Consider the following 24,684-nt stretch of genomic DNA (forward strand, 5'->3'; position numbering starts at 1 on the left):
AGGTCTCAAACTCATGCAAGACCAGATTTTGTGGCCCCCTACTTGACATCAAGTAGGTTGAGTTTGGGTGAGGCTGAGCTGCATCAAGTATTCTACAAAAAAAAGGTTTGAAGTATTCCAGAGAAAATATCAAAAGTAAATATAAAGCATAATCGCTGTGAGTGCTTCCTGACTCCCAGTTGCTAAAGTTCCGTGATTAGAGTTACTGTAGTTTTTTGTTATTCGTCATACTGTAGTAGTAGTTGTCCTATGTACGTTTACTCCCCTGTTACATGTTGTGCTGTCATTTCTGTATTTGCACCGTGATTGTAGTTAATGCACTGCCTAGTGACTCCTTGTTTATTCACTATGTGACAGGTAAACTGTGAGTTAAGTGTTAGCTATTGCTTGCCCAATTCAAGAGCCTCTTCCTACTTCCAGCGACTCACAGGTAAGTTGAGTGTGAGACTCCTATTATAAACCCTCCTAACCACACAGCTGCGTGTGAAACAGCCGGGATGAGAATCAGTACCTCCAGGTCCGAGTCCATAGTTCTATCCTGATTCATTCTTTTCTGGGTCAGGGATGAGATCCTGCCCCAAGTGGAGGACTTAAAATACCTTGGGGATCTTGAGGGAGGGATGGATCACAAGATCGACAGGCGGATTGGTGTAGACTCTGTAAAGAGGGAGCTGAGACGAAAGGCAAAGCTCTCAATTTACAGGTTATCTATGTTCCTACCCTCACCTATGGTCATGAGCTTTGGGTTGTGACCGAAAGAACAAGGTACAGGCGGCCCAAATAAGTTTCTTCTGTGGGGTGTTTGGGCTCTCCCTTAGCGATACGGTGAGGAGCACTGTCATCAGAGAGAAACTCGGAGTAGAGCTGCTGCTCCTCCACATGTTAGGTTAGGATGCCTCTCGGACACCTCTGAGGTGGTGTTCAGGACATGTCCAACCGGTAGAGGCCTCGGGGAAGATCCAGGACACGTTGGAGACACTACGTTTCTCAGCTGGCCTGGGAACACCTCGAGACCCACCGGGAGGAGTTGAACGAAGCAGCTGGAGAGCAGGAAGCTTGTGACTTTTCATTTTATGATGCTGCCCTTGCGACCCAACCTTGGATGAGCAGAAGAAGATGGATGGATGGATGGATGACATTGTGCTCCACACAGCAACAGGCTTGCTAGTTCAGTATGTCCACGGTCTGGAATTATTGCCAAGTTTCACCTTCTAGGGGAGGAGTAAGGCGTTTTCCTAATACTTTTTTTTATTAAACCTGCCCCGTCCAGCCAATAGGGCAAATATGCCTTTAATACTTTTAATCGAATATGTTTCATTCATGTTGCATTCATGTGTGATGTGCGGAACAATCCCTGTCTATAATTTCACTGATTGTATTAGTCCACAGTTTCACACTTTGCACATTATGTGCCACATAGAAATGTGCAGCTTAAATAATGCAATAAAAGCCTGGTGTTCCGGTGATCAAGTCTGGTGCTTGTGTGTCTCACCCAACATTTCAATGACACCTAGTGACCAGTGTAGAGTACTACATGTCATTCACGGCATTATTGAATGAGTCTTTTGAATGGCTTATATTTGTGTTATAGTTCATTTTATGCTTGAAAATGCTTAATTTAGTTAAAAAAAACTTATCGGTAACACTTTTACTTTCACTTTTTATCACCCACAACATCCACAAAAATGATATGCACATGTGTCATGTCCCAGAACCCCGCTATTCCTCCGACCAACTGCCATAAATAGATAGCAGTCCTGTGGGAAGCACTGCATAGCGTGTTGTCACTGTGTTGTGATATGCTGGGTGAATTACATTCATGTTTTTCGTTCCGGCTTTTCACACATTTCATTTTCTGGTTGGGTGTTACTCTGGAAAACATAATTGCCGGTTTGCAGTCAGACCTTGAGGCCGCTTTAGCAGCTTGCTGAAAGGCAGATGCGAAGGAAAGCACACATGATGATGAGCTAAACATACAGGGAGTGTTAAAAGCAGAAGAAGTGGGTGGCCAGAAGCTGAAGCTTAACAGAAAGATTAACAGAAAAACACATTTTTATTTACTATGAAATCTAACATTGTTTAGATTTATCTTATCTGTCATGGTCTGTATATTCGTACACTTTTTCATTTTGTTACTTCCTCTTTCTACCTCACTGGTTAATTGTTCGGTGTTTGTGAGGTATGATGGTTTGAGGTTGGGAGCGGAGTGGTGAGGCAGGTGGACGCCATTCGCAATCAGTGTCATTCATAAGATTGTTTGTGCCACGGCTTGTTAGTCACAGTTTTCATGCTGGTTGTTCTACTAAACTTTTTTGCCAGCATATCCATTTTCCTCATTACACTGTTTTTGGTAGGTGTTTCATTTGCACTTGGTTTTGTTCTTTTCTACTGTTTTGTAGCATTTTCCTGGTCTCCCACAGCACTGTCTCGTTGCTTCTCTATTTGGCCGGCATTATACCTTGTTCCCTGTGTGGCTACGTAAACACTTGCTTTAACAGTCAACTTTCTAATAATCTGGTGTAATGACGAGATGTGCGCGCTCGTCAACTTGTGTCACCTTACGCTACTGTGTATGCGTGTGACAAAATCAGTTGTTGTCAATGTTGTGTGTCCCTTTTGAAGGAGAGTCAAATCTTTACATAAAATAAACCAATGTTTATGTATTGTGTCACTTAATATCCAGTCGTGCCTTGTCACATTGCATTTCAAATTTCGCGGCTATCACGATTTTTCTCAATATAATAATGACCAAAGCAGCTCTGTTTCATGGTTGACTACGGCCTATTATATGTAAAGCAAATTGTATGTTTTTATGGCCTAAATTAAGCATTTCCATGCATAAAAATTGCTACATGAACTAAAATACAAATACATGGCAGTAAAAAGACGTGATGACATTTAGTATTCTAGACTAGTCACTCGGTGTCAGTAACGTTACACTGATAAAACAATAGCCACTGCAAAAAGTAACAACAATAATGAACTCTCCCAATGCTAACATGAGAGTCAATATTATGTCTTATTTATGTCTTAAAGGAAAACTGCACTTTTTTGCAAATTTTGCCCATCATTCACAATCCTTATGTGAGACATTTGTGCGTTCTAAAGATATAAAAGCACCTAAAAAGAAGCAGCTACGAATGCATGTAAGCCTTCTGAAAAAAAACTCCAAAAACTGCCAACAACGCTCCATTGACATAACGTGACCTGCATATTAACAAAGCTACATCCACATTGTTATTATGGTGACTGAAGACGTTTTACACTACATCCTATTAAACGATGACATTTAAGATTTATGATGTTATTCATGTAAACATGTCAAAAATCGTGACCTTTAACAACAAAGCAGTATTATGTTACAACTTGATATGATACTACTTTATATAATACGACTTTGTCCAGCTCCTCCCGGTAGATTCTGAGGTATTCCCAGGCCACATGAGAGACAGTCTCTCCATTGTGTCATGGGTCTTCCCCGAGGCCTCCTACCTGTCGGACGTGACCTAAACACCTCCCGAGGGAGGCGTCCGGGAGACATCTTGACCAGATGCTTGAGCCACCTCATCAGGCTCCTCTCAATGCGAAGAAGCAGCGGTTCTAATCCGAGTTCCCCCCAACCACCCAACCGCTTGTACCCGCAATCTTGTCCTTTCGGTCACGACCCAAAGCTCATGACCATAGGTCAAGGTCGGAATGTAGATCGACCGGTAAATTGAGAGCTTTGCCTTTTGGCTCAGCTCCCTACCTATTCACCACAACGGGCCGATGCGAAGTCTCCATCGTTTTGACAGTTCTACTTTTGTTATTGTGAGATTTCCTGTTTTTGACGGGCGTTCTGTCCAGGGCCACAGCACACAGCCCATCTGTTTTCATGTGCCTATCATGCAGTTAGAATAAAGCCCTTAGAACTGGCAACCTGGCAGTCTGGAAAAATCTGCACAGTTCTGTGAATCTGTGTTGCTGCATTACTTTTTTTCCTCCAGTCATTAAGAAAAAGGTGAAATTTGGATAAAAAAAAAACACCTCAAAGAGTACCCCTGGCATTTTTCCAACACTACTGGTTGAATTGGTGAATGGAAAACTCGCATCTAACGATTGTTTTGCTCTATACAATTGATTTACTTTTTATTCCCAAACAGAGAACATAAATTGTGCCTTCTGTTGATTAACTGCAAAGCACAAATAATCCTCAGCACCGCTCTACCTAATTTACATTGGATACAAACATGATCCACCCGCATTAGCTGTTACAGTGCAGTGGACAGTTTGGAATAGTTTCAAAGACACTCACATCTTTTTGAAGTCACATATCGTGTATTCTGGCCAGTCGATGTAGCACACCACACGGCCGGGGAGCTGGTCCGTGTTGGAGTAGTAGTACTGGGGAAAAGCCAGGAGCAGAGCCAGGACCCAGATCACTCCGACCACCACCTTGGTCTCTGTAGACGACATGCGCTGCTGCAGCGGGTGGATGATTGCCATGTACCTGCAGCGGGAACATTAATCAACCTAGCTTAGATGGCAGGTACTTTCCATAGTCTTTGTCACTGAAGTAAAAAAAATCCTGCTTTTGCCATATTGGTTCACTGCATTTCATGTCTACTTCAGAAGTTTTGGTATTAGGCAATGGATCATCATGATTATCCCCAAGAAATCCAACATGGAAAAGCAGGGGTGCAACGATACATGTATCTGTGTCGAACAGTTTGATACAGTGTTCTTGGTTTGATGCCACTATGAATTGAACTAGCTGACATCAGAGTCCCCTTTGAATTTGCTGTTTCTCCTCCGCGGCAATGATAAAATGGCTAACGGCAGACAGTCTCAAGCGGCATGCAAAACTGCATTTTTCATTTTTATTACCCAAATTAGGGATAAAATAACTCAGTAGAAAGATGAACATACATACAATGAAGGTCCCAGCGACATACGGTGCATTTGGTACCCGGGCCTTCAGTGAGGACAACCCAATCCACCTCTTAACACCACCACTATCATTGAATTATACAAACCATCAATAATATAAGACATATCATTTGAATGCATCTTCTGAATGCCTTATATTCGTATTTTAGTTCATTTAGCCATTTTTATGCTTGAAATTGATTAATTTAGGAAGAAAATATGTAAAATTTGCTTCCATATGCATATTTATTCACTACTAATGGGCCGTATTCAACCACAAAACAGCATGATTAATTAATTAATTAGTTAATATCTTTTTGAAAAATCGTGACAGAGGGAACTCGCAAAATTGGAACCACAAAGTATACATCATACAGGTAGCCCTTGCGCCTTCATGCTCTCATGGACTTTGTTGGATAGCAAGATTAGTTAGACAGATGCTCAACTAATATACTCATTTTCAGACCTCTGCATTGAGTTCTGGGCTCTTATAGAGCAGCTACACACGATAACCCGCACAGAAAGCTTTCTAGATCTTCCAGACTCTGCACCTCTTCCTGCAGTGTTTCCTGCCTCCCGCCCAAACGGTCTGTGTAATTTACTCCACCCCCGGCCCTCCTCCAGGTACACCTCCCGCCGAACCCAATCCGCTCTGATTGCTCACACTCCCAAGCGCTCCCGAGGACTTACAGACAGTTGCCAAACCCCTTTTGTCCGATTACTTGCACAAAACACAGTAAACAAAGTTAGAAAACTGATAAATTGTTACTTTATAGCTTGCTCTCCTGACTCTTCAACACGACCAAAAGCGTTGGACTTCAGCCACAGTTTAGCGGATAGTCCAGCTTCCTGTTGGCCCATCTTCACAAAACAGTCCCGTGTGAAATGCTGTGGACAGATAAGCATATTTTCCTCTTGCTGGCTGGGAATCAGCAACTACAACCACTTCTGCCTGATGCTTGCCTCTTTAGGCATACGTGCTAATGGTGAACAGAGCAGAGCGAAGCAGAGCAGGGGGAGGGCAGGTGTTTGCATGGGCATGCCCATATAAGGACGTCCGGGTTGCATTGACGTCAATGGAACTCTGTGTTTAAAAAAAACTGTTAAAACACGGCATGCAGAGCCGTCCAAAACTGCTTTCAGGTCTCACTTCAAATACACAAACCTCATTATCTAACGCGTTGGCATTGTTTACCACGAGAATACAACATTGTAACAACATTTATAGGTCAGAAAAGAGGAAAAGCATAATAGGTCCCCTTTAAGGACAACAACTTCCATATGCGTGTGGATGAGAGGCCAAAATGTATAGACAAATATGCGGTTTTAAAATATCTGCATTCGTGTGGACAGGGCCTAAAATGAACCCCTTTCAACTTGAAATGTTTTTAAGTTACAAAACGCTTCAGGTGGACTGAAGGGAAACATAACAAATAGTGTGTATGAGTAGGAGCCAAGATGAAAAGACTGATAATAAAAAACACGAAGCAAAGTCAGTCAATTACGTTTACGTTTAAACAAAGACTGGCATGTTAATACTACTGACTGATTATGTGGGTCAATAACCCTCGCACGGCACATGGATTAGTGAGGATCAGATCCATTATAAGAAGCTTAATGCAGATACAATTGCGGCCCCTCAGATGAAAAGAAAATAACAAGAAAATCATCATTTGAGAAGATAGAATGGCATTTTTTAGATGAAGCAACTGCCAGTTTGTAAACAATGGTATCGCCTGAAAAGATTAGCATGGCCATTATAGCAATTCTATCAGAAGCTAAGTACATGTCTTTTATTTCTAATTACAAACACGGGCATATCAAGGATCTGAACTTTAAAAGTGCTTACCCTGTAATATGAATTTTAAAACTGGGGTTGCGGGGGTATGCTGGAGCCTGTCCCAGCTGACTTCGGGCGAGAGGCACCCTGGACTGGTCGCCAGCCAATGGCAGGGCACATATAGACAAACAACCATTCACACTCACATTCATACCTATGGACAATTTAGAGTCGCCAATTAACCTAACATGCATGTTTGTGGAATGTGGGAGGAAACCGGAGTACCCGGAGGAAACCCACGCACGTACGGGGAGAACATGCAAACTCCACACAGAGATGCCCAAGCAGAGATTCTAACCCTGAAGCTCCTGACCGTGAGGCCAACATGCTAACCACTACTGCACACTACACACAGTGCAGCCCCTAAACTCCAAACTATTTTCAGAAAATAAATATTGGAATATTTGTCTTTTATTAATAACAGATTCATTTTAAGCTAAATGAACTCAAATCACACTTGTATACATTCCTGATTTATCACAAATAATTGGTTCCAGACCCGATCATGATAAGTGAATTTCCGTGAAGTAGGATTCCTTATTTATAAATGGAATATTTTCATAGCATAGCATAGAAAACCTGTTCATAACTTTCTAAATATGTTTTTTTTTTTTTAACATTATTGGACCCCTCTAGACATGAAATAACACCCCTATAGTCACCTTTACACTCGTATTATCAAATATATCGGTCATAATAAGACAAAATAAGCCATTTAAGAGGTAAATAATGCTAGTGTGTGTTACTGTAAGTGTGTTTCGCTTTTAGGGGAGTTGAGTGGCGGGCGGAAAGGAAGTGACGTCAGGGGTTCAGAGTTGCGTTTCAGCTTGGCGGGGTTTACGGCCGAGCCAGGAGCCCATGTTAGGGATTATTGTGCCTGTTGTGAAATAATTAAAACCTGCAATAAAAGTGTCGTTCTGTCGATCAAGTCTGGAGCTTGTGTGTCTCACTCAACATTACAGTAACATTACTGACACCTAGTGACCAGTGTAGAATACTACATATCATCACAATGTTTTTGAAAGAGTCTTCTAAATGCCTTATATACAAATATGTATATAAATATTTGTATTTTAGTTAATTTAGCAATTATTATGCTTGAAAATGCTTAATTTAGGCAAATAAATATGTAACATTTGCTTACATACGCAAATTTATGGACTAATAATAGGCCGTCTTCAACAGCAAAACAGAAAGATTTATTAGTTAATGTCGTTTTGAAAAACCGGGATGTGAAGCCGCAAATTTCCAAGCGCAACATTCCGAGAGATTACTGTATAGAGTCCAAGCACCAGGTTGAGAAAACATTTTTAATGTACGGACATTTTCTACATGTGTTTTTCAACAAATTAAAAACCATAAAAATGCAGTGCAATATTAATGGCGTCTACTGTATATACCAAGGTTGTCCAAAGTATGGCCTGAAGGCCCTTTTCAACCACATTATACAAATTTGCTTTGTCACCTATAACTCAACGCTATAGTAGAACCTTGGTTAGTGTCATTAATTTCTTCCAGAAGGTCCGAAGCCTAAATGTTAACACAAAACATGTTTTTATAGTTTTACAATTATAGTTGATATCCAGAAAACGATTCAAAATACATATAAATGATAAATGAAAGGGATAAATGAACATTGAACGTCACTTCTACAGTGATTGAAGACGTGACTGTTGTCAAAGTCATGATGCAGCAGCAAGATCAACACCGACGCCACCGTCATGTTTTGAGTTATTTTTTAATCCAATAGTGTTTCTCACCTCAAAGTAACCGAAAACGGAGCCAAAGAAAGTTGCAACAGCATTTTGGTAAAAGTGAGAAAAACTACTGAACAAATAAAACAAATAACTAATAATGTACGCATACATTTTTGAGGTTAACTGAAAAACACGCTAACTGGGTTGTACGCTAACTGAGGTTTCACTGCATGTGGATTTTGTTTAGCATATATTGACTTTCATTGGATTGGTTTTCGCGGTGAAAAAGTTTGGCCATTTCTGGTATATACGCAAGTTAAAATGTATTTAAAAAAAAAGTCTGAGCTTCCCATCAATATCAGTTTCATATTGTTTTTTCAAGTGTTCCTGACCACGTGTGCATTTTTTATGCCGCTTGTCCTTAAGAGTTACGCGGGTATTCTGGAGCCTATCCCAGCTGACTTTGGGTGAGAGGCAGGGTACACCCTGGGCTGGTCGCCATCCAATCGCAGGGCACATATACTTACCACGAATTTTGACCAAAATAACAGTATAGCTTACTGATACCCTCAGCTTGAAGTCTGTATGTACTGTCCGGGTTACGATTGCCGCTAGCAAGCCAAGCTAACCATCAATAACAGGTGAAATTCAAAGCAACACAATGCCTCGCCAGAAAAATACACACCATACTATTCTCCTAATGTGACACACCAATTAATGGATTCATTTAATAGTTCATTTCCCCATGGTTCATCAAGGAATGTGAATATTCTAATCAAGGTTTTGGAATAGCTAAAGTGAGCGAATTAAGGGCTTAATCACAACTAGGAATCTGCTAATAGATGTGCTCACACTAATTACTTCAAAGACATCTTCCGATGGTCTGTTTAAAAAAAAAGGGAAGATTACGGTCTTAGTTTTACTTTTGGTCCTGGCTTCAAACAACAATAGAAGCCCTTTTCTTTGTTTATACGTGGGTTGTGGAAGTCAGAATCAAAAGGAACCCCTGACAGAGGTCAGAACTCTGCTTGATGGATTGCAGCCCCCGTTCTCAGAATCTCTCCAGTTAGCAAAGTAAAACTTTATTTATATAACAATATAACAGTAACAGTGACGTACTGCGCAATAAAGCGTAAGAGGATGGTCAAATGAACTCTGGTATTGACAATGGACAGACATGAGTACTGTACAGGTGATGAGACACAGATGACTGGTTCTACTTAAAAGGGGCCCTTTCCTCCATTTAAGGAGCTTTTCAAATGATACTGGATCCCAGTGAGGCAATATAGTAAGCTTCTTTTAATAAAATACTCTGTGTACAGGGTAAATCTGCATTCTTCTCCTCTTGGCCGAAACACACAGGGGTCTCGGGTCAGATTTTTGCAATATTTCTTACTTGAAGGAAACGGTATTGGACAAGCTTAGCAACGTGGTCATAATACATCTGTCATTTTATTTCATTTTCTTTGCTTATCTTGTTCAGGGTCACAGCGAAGAATTCAGTTGCGGCATTGAACATAGATGAGTACCGCAAAGAGGCTGGAAGGTTAGTCCTGGTGAAAGTGGATCACTAACCATTAATCTTGCCAACAAAAAAACGATGACGCGACTACAGTTGTTAGAAAGATTTTTAATACAAATAATAGTACTAAACAGAACACCTGAAGACTGGCAATGAAAAGCATCATATGAAAAATATTCACATAAAATATTGTATTTTTTTGTATTTTGTATCTTATTTTTCAAGTGACTCTTTTTCAATACCATAGATTTTTTCTATTATGCTAACATGTGTCAATAACACTCCAGCACAGTCGTCCCTCGTGGTTCGATTATCGTGGTTCGATTATCGCTCCCTTGCTATAGCGGGTTTTCCAGAAATTAATTAGTTAATAAAAATGAGCACTGCTTGGTGGTAGACTATTATTAGTCAAAACATATTGAAATACAACTCATACAGTAGTGTTTGCCCCTTCCTGATTTCTTTTTTTTTTTTGCCTGTTTGTCACACTTAAATGTTCCTGATCATCAAATTTAAATATTAGAAGTTTCATTCTTTGCTGGAGTCTGGTCGCCCTTACTACGGTTCGGACCTGAATAACACTGACAAGTTAAGCGAACGGCAAAGAAGACGGCTTTTTTTTGTGTCGAATACAGAAGATTAGGACTTTGATGGATTTGTGGATGAGGACTGATAAAAAATAACGTGAGTACATTCTAAAATACTTCAATTAAGTACAACCGAACTCAGTTTTGCTCCCGCTGCTTTTTAAAAACATATGCTAGCATGGTTTTAGCGTGCAGGCAGTATTGTATTGTATTGTAGCGTCGCTGGGAGCACGTCCTGTTCCCAGCCTACTTTGCGGTAATGTTTTGGTGCAAATGTTCTTAAAGTTACATGTACCAGGAAATAGCAAGCTCAAAAGAAGACGGCTTTTTATGTGGAACAACTGACAGTTTGTGTGGATCTTGTGAATGATTGTGACTGAGCTAGGACTCAGTAATTAAAGTCTACACACGACGGCTTCATTGATTGAAAAACAAAACTTTTTTGTGCATGAAGCTTCTACTTGAGGCGGTAATTTGGCCGCTATATGCGGTCATATATTGACCAAGGGAGACAAAATGGGTGGCCGCTGGCCGCGTTAGACAGGTGACTGCTATACACACGGTCTATAACATGTAAATTTGCTGCAGGGGATTTTTCAGTGGCTGCTATAGGCAGGTGGCCGTTCTATAAAGGTGGCCGCTAAGACAGGTTTGGCTGTATATACACATACATCTGCACCTACACAAGTACACACATATATACAGTACATATACAGTATACACATATACAGTATACAGGTACACATGTTTAAAAAAAATACTGTATACATATATATTTTTTCCCCTTTTTTTCTCCTTTTCCTTTCCTTTTCCCTTTGTATTTATCCTGTCATTTCTCTGTATTGCACTGCTAGTGACGCTGGGTTTGTATACAAGAGTTCCTTTTATGAATTATGTCAAGGTTATTGCCATGGAATGTAGTCCTTCTCGTTGCATTGGTCTGTCTTGTAGGGCGTTTCCTCCATTATGCTTATTGTCATAGTCATATGATCTTTAATATGCATCCACATCGCTGATATCTTGGACAACAAGCACTCTTGCAACTCCTGGACTTCCTTTTAGTTTGATGTAGATTTTCCCGTTAGTGATCCAAGTGTTTTGAATCTTTCCCTGCTTCCTCAGGTCTCATGCTTTCTTGGTGATGTCGGCATTGCGTTTTGTGAGATGCTCATTCATTTGTGCCTCTTAGCTTCTTTCCCTGTTTCAGCAGTGCAGTTTTGAATTCCCTGTTGGTGAACTTAATGATGACAGGTGTGTTGTTTCTGCCGTGGAGTGGGACGCAAGTGTCAATACTGTTGACATCGACATCCACCTCCTTCGATTGTAGGAAGTTAGCAATCTGCTGCTTTATTGAAGGAACATCTCTTGACTTGGGTGTGATTTGGAGCCCTGTGAGGACCACATCATTCATTCGTGCCATCTGATCCATCTCGTCAATGAAGTTTTTAATTTGCTCCTTGATATTCTCCTTTGCTTCTTTCTCTTCCTCAATGGTGGTGCGAAAGGCAGCATTATCTTTCAATAGTGCCTTGATGTCATCCTGTAGAATGTTGATATCATTGCATAATGCTCTATTTTCTTCCCTGGGGTCTTTAGCGTCCTTAAGATCAGTACATGAGGTGGCTTACATATGGTTTATAGCCTCCTTGAGAGCAGTGCGCAAGGCAGCGTTATCTTCCAATAATGCCCTGATATCATCCTGCAGAACCCTAACATCCTTGCAAAATTCTGTATTTTCTTTACGTTTTTTCGCTTCCTTAAGAGCAGAGCGCAAGGCAGCATTGTCATTCAACAGTTCCTTAATATCGTCCTGCAGAGCCTTGATATCTTCCATAGGGTATTTAACCTCCTTAAGAGCAGCACTCAGGTCTGCATTTTTATCTTGCAACTTCTTGACTTCTTTCCTTAGTTTTTTGATAGCCTTGCTCTGTGCTCTATTTTCTTCCATAATGTTTGTGACACCGTTGCTGACGTCCACTGTGACTTCAAGGGTTTTGTAATTACTCTGAACTTCTATTTCCAGAGACGATATAGCCTTCCTTATAGCTGTATATGAAGCAGAATGTATCTCTGCCATTGAATGCAGTTTCTCAATTGCTCGCATTATTTGTGGTAGAGTGATCTCTCTACTCTCGAAGCGACTATCTAAGGTTTCTGTTAACTTATTGAAAACATTTTTCAACTGTAGGTATCCTGGCATTGTTTTTATATCCACGTCCTCTGCAAATCCAGAGCCAGAATCATTTTCCTTTGTGTTTGGCATTGTTGCTAAGCAACCTCTTTGAACTTCTGCAGTTCACTAGTTAGCTAGACTTGCTAGCAGGTATCGATACTTGTATCTGTACCTCTCGACTATCCAAGTTAAAGTTGGGGGATTCAGCAAGCAGCACTGATCTTGTGTTCATGAAGTGTAGTCAGGAAAGCACCAAAATAGTTAAAATTTCCAGTATCATCAACAGAGCTCCTGTCATACACGTTCTTCCCCGTCAAGGAAAAAAAAAAATAAATTGTATTCGTGATGCAGTAGTTATCTTTGCTTTACCATCTATAATACATGTGTAATTGTATGTATATTTTGTTAAAACTTAACCAATATTTTGGTTTTGTAATAAAACAAATAGACTATAAAAATAAATTTGCTTGGTTTGACTTCTGTAAAAGTGATTTAGTGACCCTGGAAAAGTGGTACCTGTTTTTTTACAATGTAATAATAATTGATGTTTTACATTGTCGGTGTCCACTGCCTGAGCCGTATCACATCAAATTCCTCCATCTTGGTGAACTTTATCTATGTGGAGGCATGCTGATTTTTCCACATTTGTGTCAGTGCCAAAACTAATTCAAATGACTTTCGGTCCTTGTAAATGTATGAAAATAGCTATGATAAACTCCTGTGCCATCTTACAACTATATACCCTCTTCTTTTGTGTTCCTCCAAAGGAGCTAAAAGAAGTAAAGTGTCTTAACTCCCTTGTTTTCGCTCCTTTAATTTCTCATGTTGAAAACGACACCTGAGAGACTTGGGTAATATTTGGTTCCTTTAAATCGAATACCTTCGCAGCGTGGCCAGCCAGTGCTCGATGGCGAAAGTATACCTTCATTCATTCAATTATCCACGGATAGCACCTAACCTGCACTGGCAATGCAGCGGTTCAATATAAACACCATGAGGCTCCTTTGCTGAAAAGACGAAAGTGATTAAGTAAGTAAGCTGCTAAAGAAGCCACATTCATGCCTGGCATTTGAAATTAAGTTGGAATAATTGGATCAAATATTTGTTTCTACTGGTTTATTGGCCTTTTAGGCTATTGTTGTTTTGCAGAATACATAAAACTCCAAGAAGGAAAAAGCCTGTGGAGGAGATATATGGGAGTGCAATGGTACGCATTGTTTTTTCATTATTGTTTATATACACACATACATACAGTACATACACATACACACACACAAGACTGCTTCGTGGCCTCATCAATATCAATACCTGTGCCCCCCTTGCAAAATCAATTTCCATCTATACACCAACACATCACCTCGGCTTCTCTGCTTCACTTCAGTAGAACATGTTTAAGTCAACCCTGTACGTCCACAACCCGTCTAGTTGACCTACTCATCAAGCCCTGGTCCACCGGCTCCTTATTGCTAAAAAGTTCCCACCTAAGTCGACATAAACTTTAACACACCCAAAGGGGTCATTTCTATGGAAAATGGTCTATTTATGTTGAGGTGTTGTAGTATTGTTAACTTCATTGTTATCCCTTGCAGTTGTGGGGGGGGGTGATGTTCCAGGACTCCCAGCGAATGGCGAAAAGACGCAAGGAATTGATGTATAGTTTTAGGCTGCTAACAGAGACTTTGGGCAAGTTGTATTTAAGCCAAGTTCCTATTTTATGTGCACTTTGCCGATGCGTGATATGCCCACTTGCCGAAAGTGACCGTGTTTCGGTTTTGCTCATCTTGCTTTCTGTGTCACTGAATAAATAAAGCACACCCACCATGCTTATTTGTTTAACGGAATGTTTTAGCCTTTTTCTTTGAGATGAAAAAAGTCACAAAAGAGATCTGTTTATTTGTAGGGATCCACTCTATGCTCTTATAAAAAAAAAAAATAATAACGTTGGACGATTACTTGACTATGGATAAAAACTAATCAGATTTGACTATGAAAATCCTTAATGCAAGACAGCCCTAGTTTTATCATCACACATTTATTAGTACTGACATGAATGAGATGTGTTTTCTTTGGTCAAAAAATACATGTTACCAAAAATGTGCAACTTTGCAGAGCTGTGAATGCTGAATGGCGAATGTGCGTGGATTCACTGTACACTCTCAAAATATCAGCTAGAATACAGAGTGCAGACCTCTGCCAACGACAAACTGTTTTTTTCCCCTATGTTGGCTTGTAGGCTACTTCCTGATTCATAGAGGATGATGAAAGATGTTACGAATGGACAAACGATGGCCAGGGATTGGTTGGATGTCATTAGGGCTGCAACTAACGATTATTTTCTTTTGATTAATCTGAAGCTTGGTGTTTTGATTCATCGAGTAATTTAATTTCTCGTAATTTCCGGTACTGACGCATTGATGTTTAAGCTGCACCGACTAAATTTAGAGAGGAAAACAGTACATACAGGTACATAAGCCGCACTGGACTATAAGCCGCACATGTCCACATCATAAAATGGCATATTGTGACACGGACAAGTCAGTGAGGACCAGGTATCTCTTTAACAGGAGCCAATTATGAGCTATGAAAAAACTCACGACGAGCTTGTCATGAGTTTAACATTAAAAACAACAACAAATAGGGCTCCCGGCTCCTCTGGCTCCCTCTGATGGACACAGGCAGCTGAATGAATCAGCTTTGAAATGCTTTGAATGAAACACTTTCCTGAGACAAAATGCATTATGGTAAGAAGGTAAAATGGTTGTTTTTTATTTTAAACTCGTATTGGTGCTTGTAGTGTACATTCCTTAGCTACCTTTTGAGTGTTAACTTCCTGCATAATGAGTTTAGCGTTCTTTATAAAATGTTACCGTGAATTAGACTGTTATATTGAGCATTGACCTCCTGCGATTTCCAATGGGTTGACAAGCTCGTGAGTTCACTTATAACTTGTGATTGACTCCTGCCACAGAAACCGTATTTAAACAATTAGTAGTAGTTCTGAAGTAGATGCCACGGCATTAGAACATAGCCATATACAGTGTTAGCTGCGCCACTGTATAAGCCGCAGGGTTCAAAGTTGAAGAAAAACGTAGCGGCTTTTACAACGGAAATTACAGTTATCGGTTAGGCCTCAGGTCCAAATCAATATGAACCAAAGACAAACAGTGGTTTGGCTTGCAACCTATCAGAAAAAAGGCAATAATGTCAATCACTATTTTCCAAAGTCAAAGCTGATGTGTGTGAATATCTTGTTTTGCCTAAAACACAAAGATAATGGGTCTAAGGAAAAAAATATTCACATTTGAGAGACTGGAATCTGAGAACATTTACAATTAATAGTAATTAATCTAATATTAAAGTATGCTGCTTAATTGGAAAATTTAATAATCATCAATTCATCATTAATTGTTGCAGCTCCAGATGTCACTGTGACTAAAGTGTAAAAAACTGAAATTAAAGTGCTAAATCTGCATTTTTATTTGGACCTGAACCATTTTATAGCATGGTCCATGCATAACGGACATTTGCACGAAAAGCAAAGCATTTTTGAATTCAAACTTTCTTTGATTTTAGTCTCAAAGCATTCGCATTGCAAACTGACCTCCAGCAAAGCACGTCCAATCTCATGTCGTTTATCAAGCTCCAATAAGATTGCATTTTTTTAATGATTAGATTGGTGTTGATTGGACTGTTGTTCATTCTATCTGAGGTGACATAGCTACCAGGCATCTGTTTCAACGTATCTCCATGTGTGACACTGACTCTGATTAGGACTGATGCACCGAGGGCGTCTTTTTCACCCAGGGAGGACTCAAAAAGAGGTGGACTCAAATGAGTGTGGTGGATTGTTGTTTCTGATAAAACATCAATCCAGTTTCTGTCGTTGCCGGATTAATGCCTTTCGAATGATTAGTGACGAATAATTCCCACTTTTGAGCTGTGATGAGAAGGAATGGCCAAAATACCATCTCATGATTATGCATCGTGATCCGTCTGGGGAAAAAAAACCAAAGCGAATGAAGTGTATTGAAAATAACAAAGAAAGCCTGACAAGAGACAATGATAAGATTTTTATTGATACACTATGCAGGTCGTCAACAACAAAAAGTGGTGGAAAAGTGCTTCCAGTTTTCCTGTCTCAGTCTTTCCCCTACCATTTAAGGCAATTTTTTGATCACAACATGTACAGTAATTTAAGGCGTGTTTGCGTATGTTTTTGTCATTATCTGTCAGGCCCCCCACTCCCCCACAGCTGTAAACCTAGAGGAAACACTCTTGACTATTAACTTCACAATGTGTAGTTGCTACATGGTTTCACAACAGACAGGGTTTGCAGTCGTCCCTCGCCACATCACGGTTCCAATATTGCTCCCTGACTCTGTTGTGTGTTTTTTTTTTTAATTATTAAATTAATAAATGATCACTGTTTTCTGGTTGACTATGGCCTTTTATTAGTCAAAAAAATATTGAAATACAACTTATCTGTAGTATTCTGGTCACTAGGCGTCAGTAATGACACAAAACATTGATGAGACATGACATTATATTACCTTCACACTAGGGGTGGGGGAAATATTCAATTCTTAGATGCATTGCGATACGGACATTGACGATTATTAATCGATTCATAAATGTCAATAATCAATGCTGACGGAACAAAAAAAAAAAAACGGAGCAAAAACACGAAAAGCGGCCAGTTTATGGTGGTGCACCTAAGTGTAAGACGCTACCAAAATGGCTAAGTGTAAACTCCAACCCGCACCCCCTGGATTTAAAGCGAGCGTCTGGAAGCACTTTGCCTTTCACGTAGTTGAAGGTAAAAATGAGCTGGACAAGAGCCAGACAATATGCAAGCTTAAAATATTTTGGGAACACGACATAGCACGTTTCCACGTGAACCAGAAGGAAAACCAGCCATCTGAAGTTGCTGCCAACCAAAGAACCATCGAGCAGGTGATAACTTATTTTCCACCCCACTCGGAAAAGGCGAAGCGAACCACAAAGTCAATCGCGACATTTATTGTGAAGGATTTGTGGCCGTATTCGTTTGTTGAGAAGCAGGGCTTTCATGCTTTGTTGCGCACTTTGGAACCCAGATACAACTTCCCATCACAATGTTATGTCAATTGTGAATAAGGGCAGCCTAGTTTATTTGGCTATTCATAATATACTGACCTCTGCAAGCATTATTCTTGTATGAGAGCCGCTGGTACAAAAATCTGTATTTTGTTTGAAAGCTGTTTTTGACTTTGCTATTCAGCAGAAATATTATTTTGTCAGAGATTCTATGCTCAGGAATTCAGAAGTCTATTATTTATTTGCGAACAATGGCAGATTTTTTTTAATGTTGGTTACTCAGAATATGCTGATATTTGTTAATTTTGTACATGCTGCTAGTGGTGCACTTTATTTTTCCTGCTGGTTCTGTGCAATGGGAAATACTGTATGTTGGTAGATGTAACTTTCCAATTATTAAAAGATAATGGAAGTTAATTAATCTGTTTCACATTTATTTTAATTGTGGATCATTACAAATATGATTTGTTTTAATACTACACAGTGAGTAAAAATAAATTATATATAGAAAGAAATTATGCATAAAAAAACTGACAAAACTATTAATCACAAAAAAAGACGCATCAAGATTTATCGATAATCGTTCGCTTCTTTTTTCTCCTGCCAGTGACATTCACGGCATGTCGTAACTTCACCCTGAGCTCACTTGTAAATTCACTTTAAAAAAGGAAGGACGTTTTACCAAACGCTCCAAGATGACAGGAAAACCCGCATCGAGCATACAAAAAATCTTATCAGCCACCTGAAACGACAGCGCCGCTGCGTTTGAAAAGTGCAAAAGGTTTGCCAGAGACCTCCATGGCGTCTCCATGGTGCCCGAATACAGTGCACCTTGGTAGTAGTAATGTCCTGATATTTGATTAGGACCAATCAACATGTACAATTGGTCAAATCCAAATTTGTTCAAGTCCTTCTTACCTCTAGGTGTGCACAAACTATGATAAAATCTAAATAAAAAACAAATAACAATATATAAATCGGTATCATATCGGCCTTGAGAATCAGAAAGTTAGGGTTAGGGTATCGGTATTGGTCTGAAAAAAGATATTGTGCAGCTCTATTCTAAATGCATATAAATGACGAATGAAAGGGATGCTTGAACATTTAAGGTTACTTTTACCTTCATTAACGATGAGATGACATATTGAAAATGACACGGAAAGGACGCCACCTTTGTGTTTTGCTGTGAGTTACAGTGGTGTGAAAAATAGCCACCCAGGGCCATGGCGGTTTGGAAAAAGTTTAAAAACTGCATTTTGTGTTCAGTTGTGTTGTCACTGACTAATATTTAAATTTGTTTGATAATCTGACACATTTAAGTGTGACAAACATGCAAAAAAAAAAAAGGGGGCACACATTTTTTCACACCACTGTCAATTCAAAAGTGTTTCTCACCTTCTCTATCAAAATTCTGGCACTTGAAACTATCTTTGCCTCCATTTTGGGTTATTTTGCAGCTGTGATCAATAGAAAAGCAGAAACCTGAGGTGTGAAACACTATGGAATTTGAGAAATAACTCATAGTAAAACAGAAAGGTGGTGCTACGTCATGTCTTTGTCAACAATCATGTCTTCAATGAAGGTAAACGTAACCTTAAAACAAATCTACTGTACATCAACCACTCCACCTCAGATCAAACGTTTACTGCACTTTTCTTTGAAATAATCTTGCAAACAAACAAACAAAGAGTATTTGGTGGGAATAATTATTATTTACATCTACAGTACTGAAATACGACTTGGCCTGGTTTTACATAAACTGATCCTAGAAAGTGCACATTTTTACCACTACTCCATCTTCTTGGAGATGAGCATACCCCGCTTTTGGGCTGCCTTCCAGACAAAACTATGAATGGATCCATTCAATTAATGCTGAAGACTGAAAATGAGGGCGTAATCATCAGTGATTCATATTTAAAGGCCAACACTGCTATCAGCGACTGCCACACAAGAGACCTGTTCTTAGAAGAATAAATTAGCGTCACTAAATGAGATCATGAATTTCAGTGTGTTTTGTCACTGTTAAACAATGTCAATCAATCTGTCCCACATACTTCCTAATTCCAGGTGACGTGGGCTGGCGAGGGGCCGATGCAGGAGGGGTCGGAAGCTTGAGACGATGTGGTGCTGGCACCGCGGGCATCGGAGGCTTGCGACGACGTGGAGCGGGCACAATGGGGCATCGGAAGAGGAAGTGGAGTGGGCACTGAAGGTGTCAGAAGCTGATGTGGTGCGGGCCTCGGGAGCATAGCGAGCTGAAAAAGTGCGGGCTATGGGAGCATCGGGAGCTGACGAGGTGCAGGCTCTGGGACTGTCAGGAGCTGATGAGGTGTGGGCTATGGGAGAATCGGGAGCTGACGAGGTGTAGGCTATGGGAGCATCGGGAGATGACGAGGTGCGGGCTAATGGACTGTCAGGAGCTGATGAGGTGCGGGCTATGGGAGCGTCGGGAGCTGATGAGGTGCAGGCTATGGGAGCGTCGGGAACTGATGAGGTGTAGGCTCTGGGAGCGTCGGGAGCTGATGAGGTGCGGGCTCCAGGAGTGTCGGAAGCTGACGAGGTGCGGGATCCAGGAGCATCGGAAGCTGACAAAGTGCGGGCTCCGGGACTGTCGGGAGCTGACGAGGTGCGGGCTATGGGAGCGTCGGGAGCTGATGAGGTGTGGGCTCCGGGAGCGTCAGGAGCTGACGAGGTGCAGGCTCCAGGAGTGTCGGAAGCTGACGAGGTGCGGGCTCCAAGAGCATTGGAAGCTGACAAAGTGCAGGCTCCGGGACCGTCGAGAGCTGACGAGGTGCGGGCTATGGGAGCGTCAGGAGCTGATGAGGTGCGGGCTCTGTGAGCGTCGAGAGCTGACGAGGTGCGGGCTCCAGGAGCGTCGGGAGATGACGAGGTGTGGGCTCCGGGACTGTCGGGAGCTGTCAAGGTGCGGGCTATGGGAGCGTCGGGAGCTGACGAGGTGCGGGCTATGGGAGTGTTGGGAGCTGACGAGGTGCGGGCTCCAGGAGCGTCGGGAGCTGACGAGGTTCGAGCTCTGGGAGCGTCGGGAGCTGACGAGGTGCGGGCTATGGGAGTGTTGGGAGCTGACGAGGTGCGGGCTCCAGGAGCGTCGGGAGCTGACGAGGTTCGGGCTCTGGGAGCGTCGGGAGCTGACGAGGTGCGGGCTCCAGGAGTGTTGGGAGCTGACGAGGTGTGGGCTCCGGGACCGTCAGGAGCTGACAAGGTGGCTACCGGAGGGTCGGGAGCTGACGAGGTGCGGGATCTGGGAGCGTCGGGAGCTGACGAGGTGCAGGCTGTGGGAACGTTGGGAGCTAACGAGGTGTGGGCTATGGGAGTGTCGGGAGCCAACTAGGTAGGGGCTATGCGAGCGTCGGGACCTGACGAGGTGCGGGCTGCGGGAGCGTTGTAAGCTTGGAAAGGCGTGGTACAGCAGTAAGGGGTGAGACAACCTCCTTTTGGCGTTGCACTGGAGGCAAAACTTGTGCAGGTGACAAGGGCAGCTGGAACTTGTGCTGATGTTGACCAGGAGCCGTAACAGGCTGTACCCTGGGCCGCCACTCAGGAACATCATGCTGCAACTGCACCTCAACTTGGCGTGGCAAAGGGAAAAGTAGTGACTGAACCTTAGAATGTTGTGGAGCCCTCGCTGCAGATGGCCGAGACATGTGTCTGTGTCGTGGGCGGGCTGGTGTGTGAGCGGTGGCACCTGGGTGCACCGACTCCATGGGGACAAGCCTGCCGTCACATCCCCACGTCATTGTCTCCAGCGCCTCGGGCTGTGTGGACTCGGACTCCATCACCTTGAGGACCAGCTGGGCCCAATAGTCGTACTCCGCGATGTTGCTCTGTGTTTGGGCATTCTGTCACATTCTGGTTTATCGCATGGGGACACGCTATAAACATTAATAATATAATAATAATAATATAATATTTCAACTTTATGCTGGTAAAATGACATTATTTTTCCCCTTAAAATGATTTTTTATGGGGCTGCACAGTGGTCTAGTGGTTAGCATGTTGGCCACACAGTCACAGTGTGACTGATTGGGAAGATCTGTGTGGAGTTTGCTTGTTCTACCCGTGTGTGTGGGGGTTTTCTCCGGGTACTCCGGTTTCCTCCCACATTTCAAAAACATGCATGTTAGGTTAATTGGCGACTCTAAATAGTCCATAGGTATGAATGTGAGTGTGAATGGTTGTTTGTCTATATGTGCCCTGCGATTGGCTGGCGACCAGTCCAGGGTGTACCCCGCCTGTCGCCCGACGTCAGCTGGGATAGGCTCCAGCGTACGCCCGCGACCCTAATGAGTCGAAGCGCCATAGAAAATGGATGGATGGATGGATGGATGATTTTTAACGTGTAACTTTCTCATCAGATTGTAACATTTTTCTCTTAATAATTTGCCTTTATTCCTCTAAAATGACTGCTGATTTTTCAATTGTTGTTGCCTTTTTTCATTTTCTTGTTAAATTATATTTTTAGGAAAAAAAAGCAAAAAGCAAATGGCCACCTGGACTTTGGCCGCACTTTGGACACCCCTGCCCTAGATGGCCCACAAACAGCTAGTGGCTTGGTCCGCAACATATCAGTCAAAGCTGATTTGTGTGAATATCTTGTTTTTGGCTAAGGACATTTAAAAATATCCACATGAGAGGCCGAAATCATAGAATCCAGAGTGCCTCTTAAGGTATCAAGGACTGAGGTTTGCAGCCACACTAGCTGGCATCTGTTACACTTGCCCATGTGCCATGGCCTATAATGCAAATTAGACAATTGCATCATCAACCCCGCCACAAATAGATTGCAGTCCTGTGGGAAACACTGAGTATAATACAAACAAATGCCAGTACATCATCATATTTACCATACTGAAAACTCTGAAAAAAATTACTTCCCACTACAGTCATGAAATAAATGCTGCAAGTGTGTGTGTGTGTGTGTGTGGGGGGGGGGGGGGGGGGGGGGGGGGGGGGGGCGCAAGAGACCACCATAATACACTATATTCTGTCAAGCAGATGAGAGTGCTGAGAGCACACTGGCATTACAGAGAAAGAGAATGACAGATAATGGTGGCTTCCTGTTGCTCAAAGGACTGTATAGTTTGCACACACACGAGCTTATAGTTGCTTTTATGCACCCAATTTTCATTCACCCTCATTGACAGGAAGAGCCGCCCATTGATGAACTCAGCCCCCCCCCCCCCCCCCCCCACACACACACACACACCCGCATACACACCATAAAAGCAAGCCACTGTAAATACATGTGGCAGGCCAGATAAAACAACATAGCATGCATAATGAACACATGTTACATGTTACTCTGTTTTAATTACCTTCATTTTCTTTTTTTTTTTTACATCCACAAGAGCCACACTTTCATATAAATCCCCACTCAAGTGCTGCAGGTTATAAATGAACCAAATAATAACATTAACATTGATTAATATGAACATGATTAATATTGATTTATTTTAATTACCTTCATTTTCTTATGACTACATCCACAATAACCACGCATTTACATAAATCCCCACTCAAGTGCTGCACGTTGCAAATGTACCAAGCAATAACATTAACATTGATTAATATAAACATGATGAATTAACTTCAGCGCACCTGGGCCAGTTAAGACTGCCAATTAGGAAAAAAGATCATTTAAAACGCATCACTAAGCCTCATTGCAGATTTTTGGAGCTTCGCTCATGTGTAATGTGACTATGTATAAAAATTGACATTAAATATGAAAATATATAAATGCAAGTGAATTCTACCTGTCCAGGGCGATGGCGGTCATGGAGTAGATACTGGCGAACACAGCAGCGATGGGGAAGAAGTTATGGAAGCGGCAGTACACCAGTCCGAAGTACCACTCGTTGTGCACGGCGTAGATGAAGTTGATGACCGTGTTGAAGGCAGACATGGAGGCTTCGGCAAATGCCAGGTTGAGCAGGAAATAGTTGGTGACAGTCCTCATGCGCTTGTGCGCCATAATGATCCAAATAACCGTCGCGTTGCCTACAACCGACACCACCACGATGCAACAGTAGGCAATCGCCCATAGCACGATTCTCCAAGCGGGCTGCACAAACTGGTTCCAGTACTCCGTCCCGTTGTTCGTTTCGTTGGAGGAGTCGACGCTCCAGTTGCCTTCGTCCATGCTATTAAATACTGGATCCATTATGCTACACTACAAAAACCTCTCACTCAACTTTAACTTTCATCACAACTGTGTAAGTTTGGAGGGTTTTCACTTTCCTTCAGTAGAAATCTGAATTTGTTCGGTGCGTAAAATGCAGCGCGTATTTTACGCACGTCCTCGTGCCAGCACAGAATATGTGGACCATTGTCTCCATGCTGTGAGGAGCTCTGCTCAGTCCTGCGTGGACTGTCATGCCTTTCCTCTCCGCTCCAACAGAATGCACACACGCAGGCGAAACTGAGCTCACGTTTAATATAACCTACCCCCTACTGCCCCCTGTGGTTCCACTATATTGACTTTTTTAAACCTCCACCAAGGAGGCTGTGCATATGGAGCCAGGCTCTGCCATTAAGTTTTGGAATTGACAATACATTTTTATATTGTAGAAAAATATGTACTGACATGTTTTTAAACAGGAGATAAATTTGTGGATTTTGGTTCAAAATAAATTTATTTCTCTGATAATTGGACATTTTCTCCCACAGAAACACATTTAACATTCAACGTAAGTTGGTGGTCATTTATAAATATGTGATAATACACTCAACAAAAATGTAAATGCAACATTTTTGTTCTTGCTCCCATTTTTCATGAACTGTACACAAAAGGCCGATCCCTCTCAAATACTGTTCACAAATCTGTCTAAATCTGTGTTATTGAGCATTGGGGATGTTTCGATCGA

The 24,684-nt window shown here is 41.7% G+C and overlaps 1 protein-coding gene across 1 annotated transcript in view; it reads right to left on the reverse strand.

Annotated features, from left to right (window-relative positions):
- Nucleotides 1-24,204, reverse strand: part of tacr1a (tachykinin receptor 1a) — a 60,317-nt gene extending 36,113 nt beyond the window's left edge. The window contains exons 1-2 of the mRNA XM_054774196.1: nucleotides 23,575-24,204; nucleotides 4,295-4,489 (exon numbers count right to left, since the gene is read on the reverse strand). Of these exons, the coding sequence (XP_054630171.1) occupies nucleotides 4,295-4,489; nucleotides 23,575-23,981 (602 nt within the window). The 5' untranslated portion in view covers nucleotides 23,982-24,204. The remainder of the gene's footprint in view (nucleotides 1-4,294; nucleotides 4,490-23,574) is intronic.
- Between the last annotated feature and the right edge of the window lie 480 nt (nucleotides 24,205-24,684).

The sequence above is a fragment of the Dunckerocampus dactyliophorus genome, chromosome 4 (assembly GCF_027744805.1).
Source record: "Dunckerocampus dactyliophorus isolate RoL2022-P2 chromosome 4, RoL_Ddac_1.1, whole genome shotgun sequence".
Classification (NCBI taxonomy): Eukaryota; Metazoa; Chordata; class Actinopteri; order Syngnathiformes; family Syngnathidae; genus Dunckerocampus; species Dunckerocampus dactyliophorus.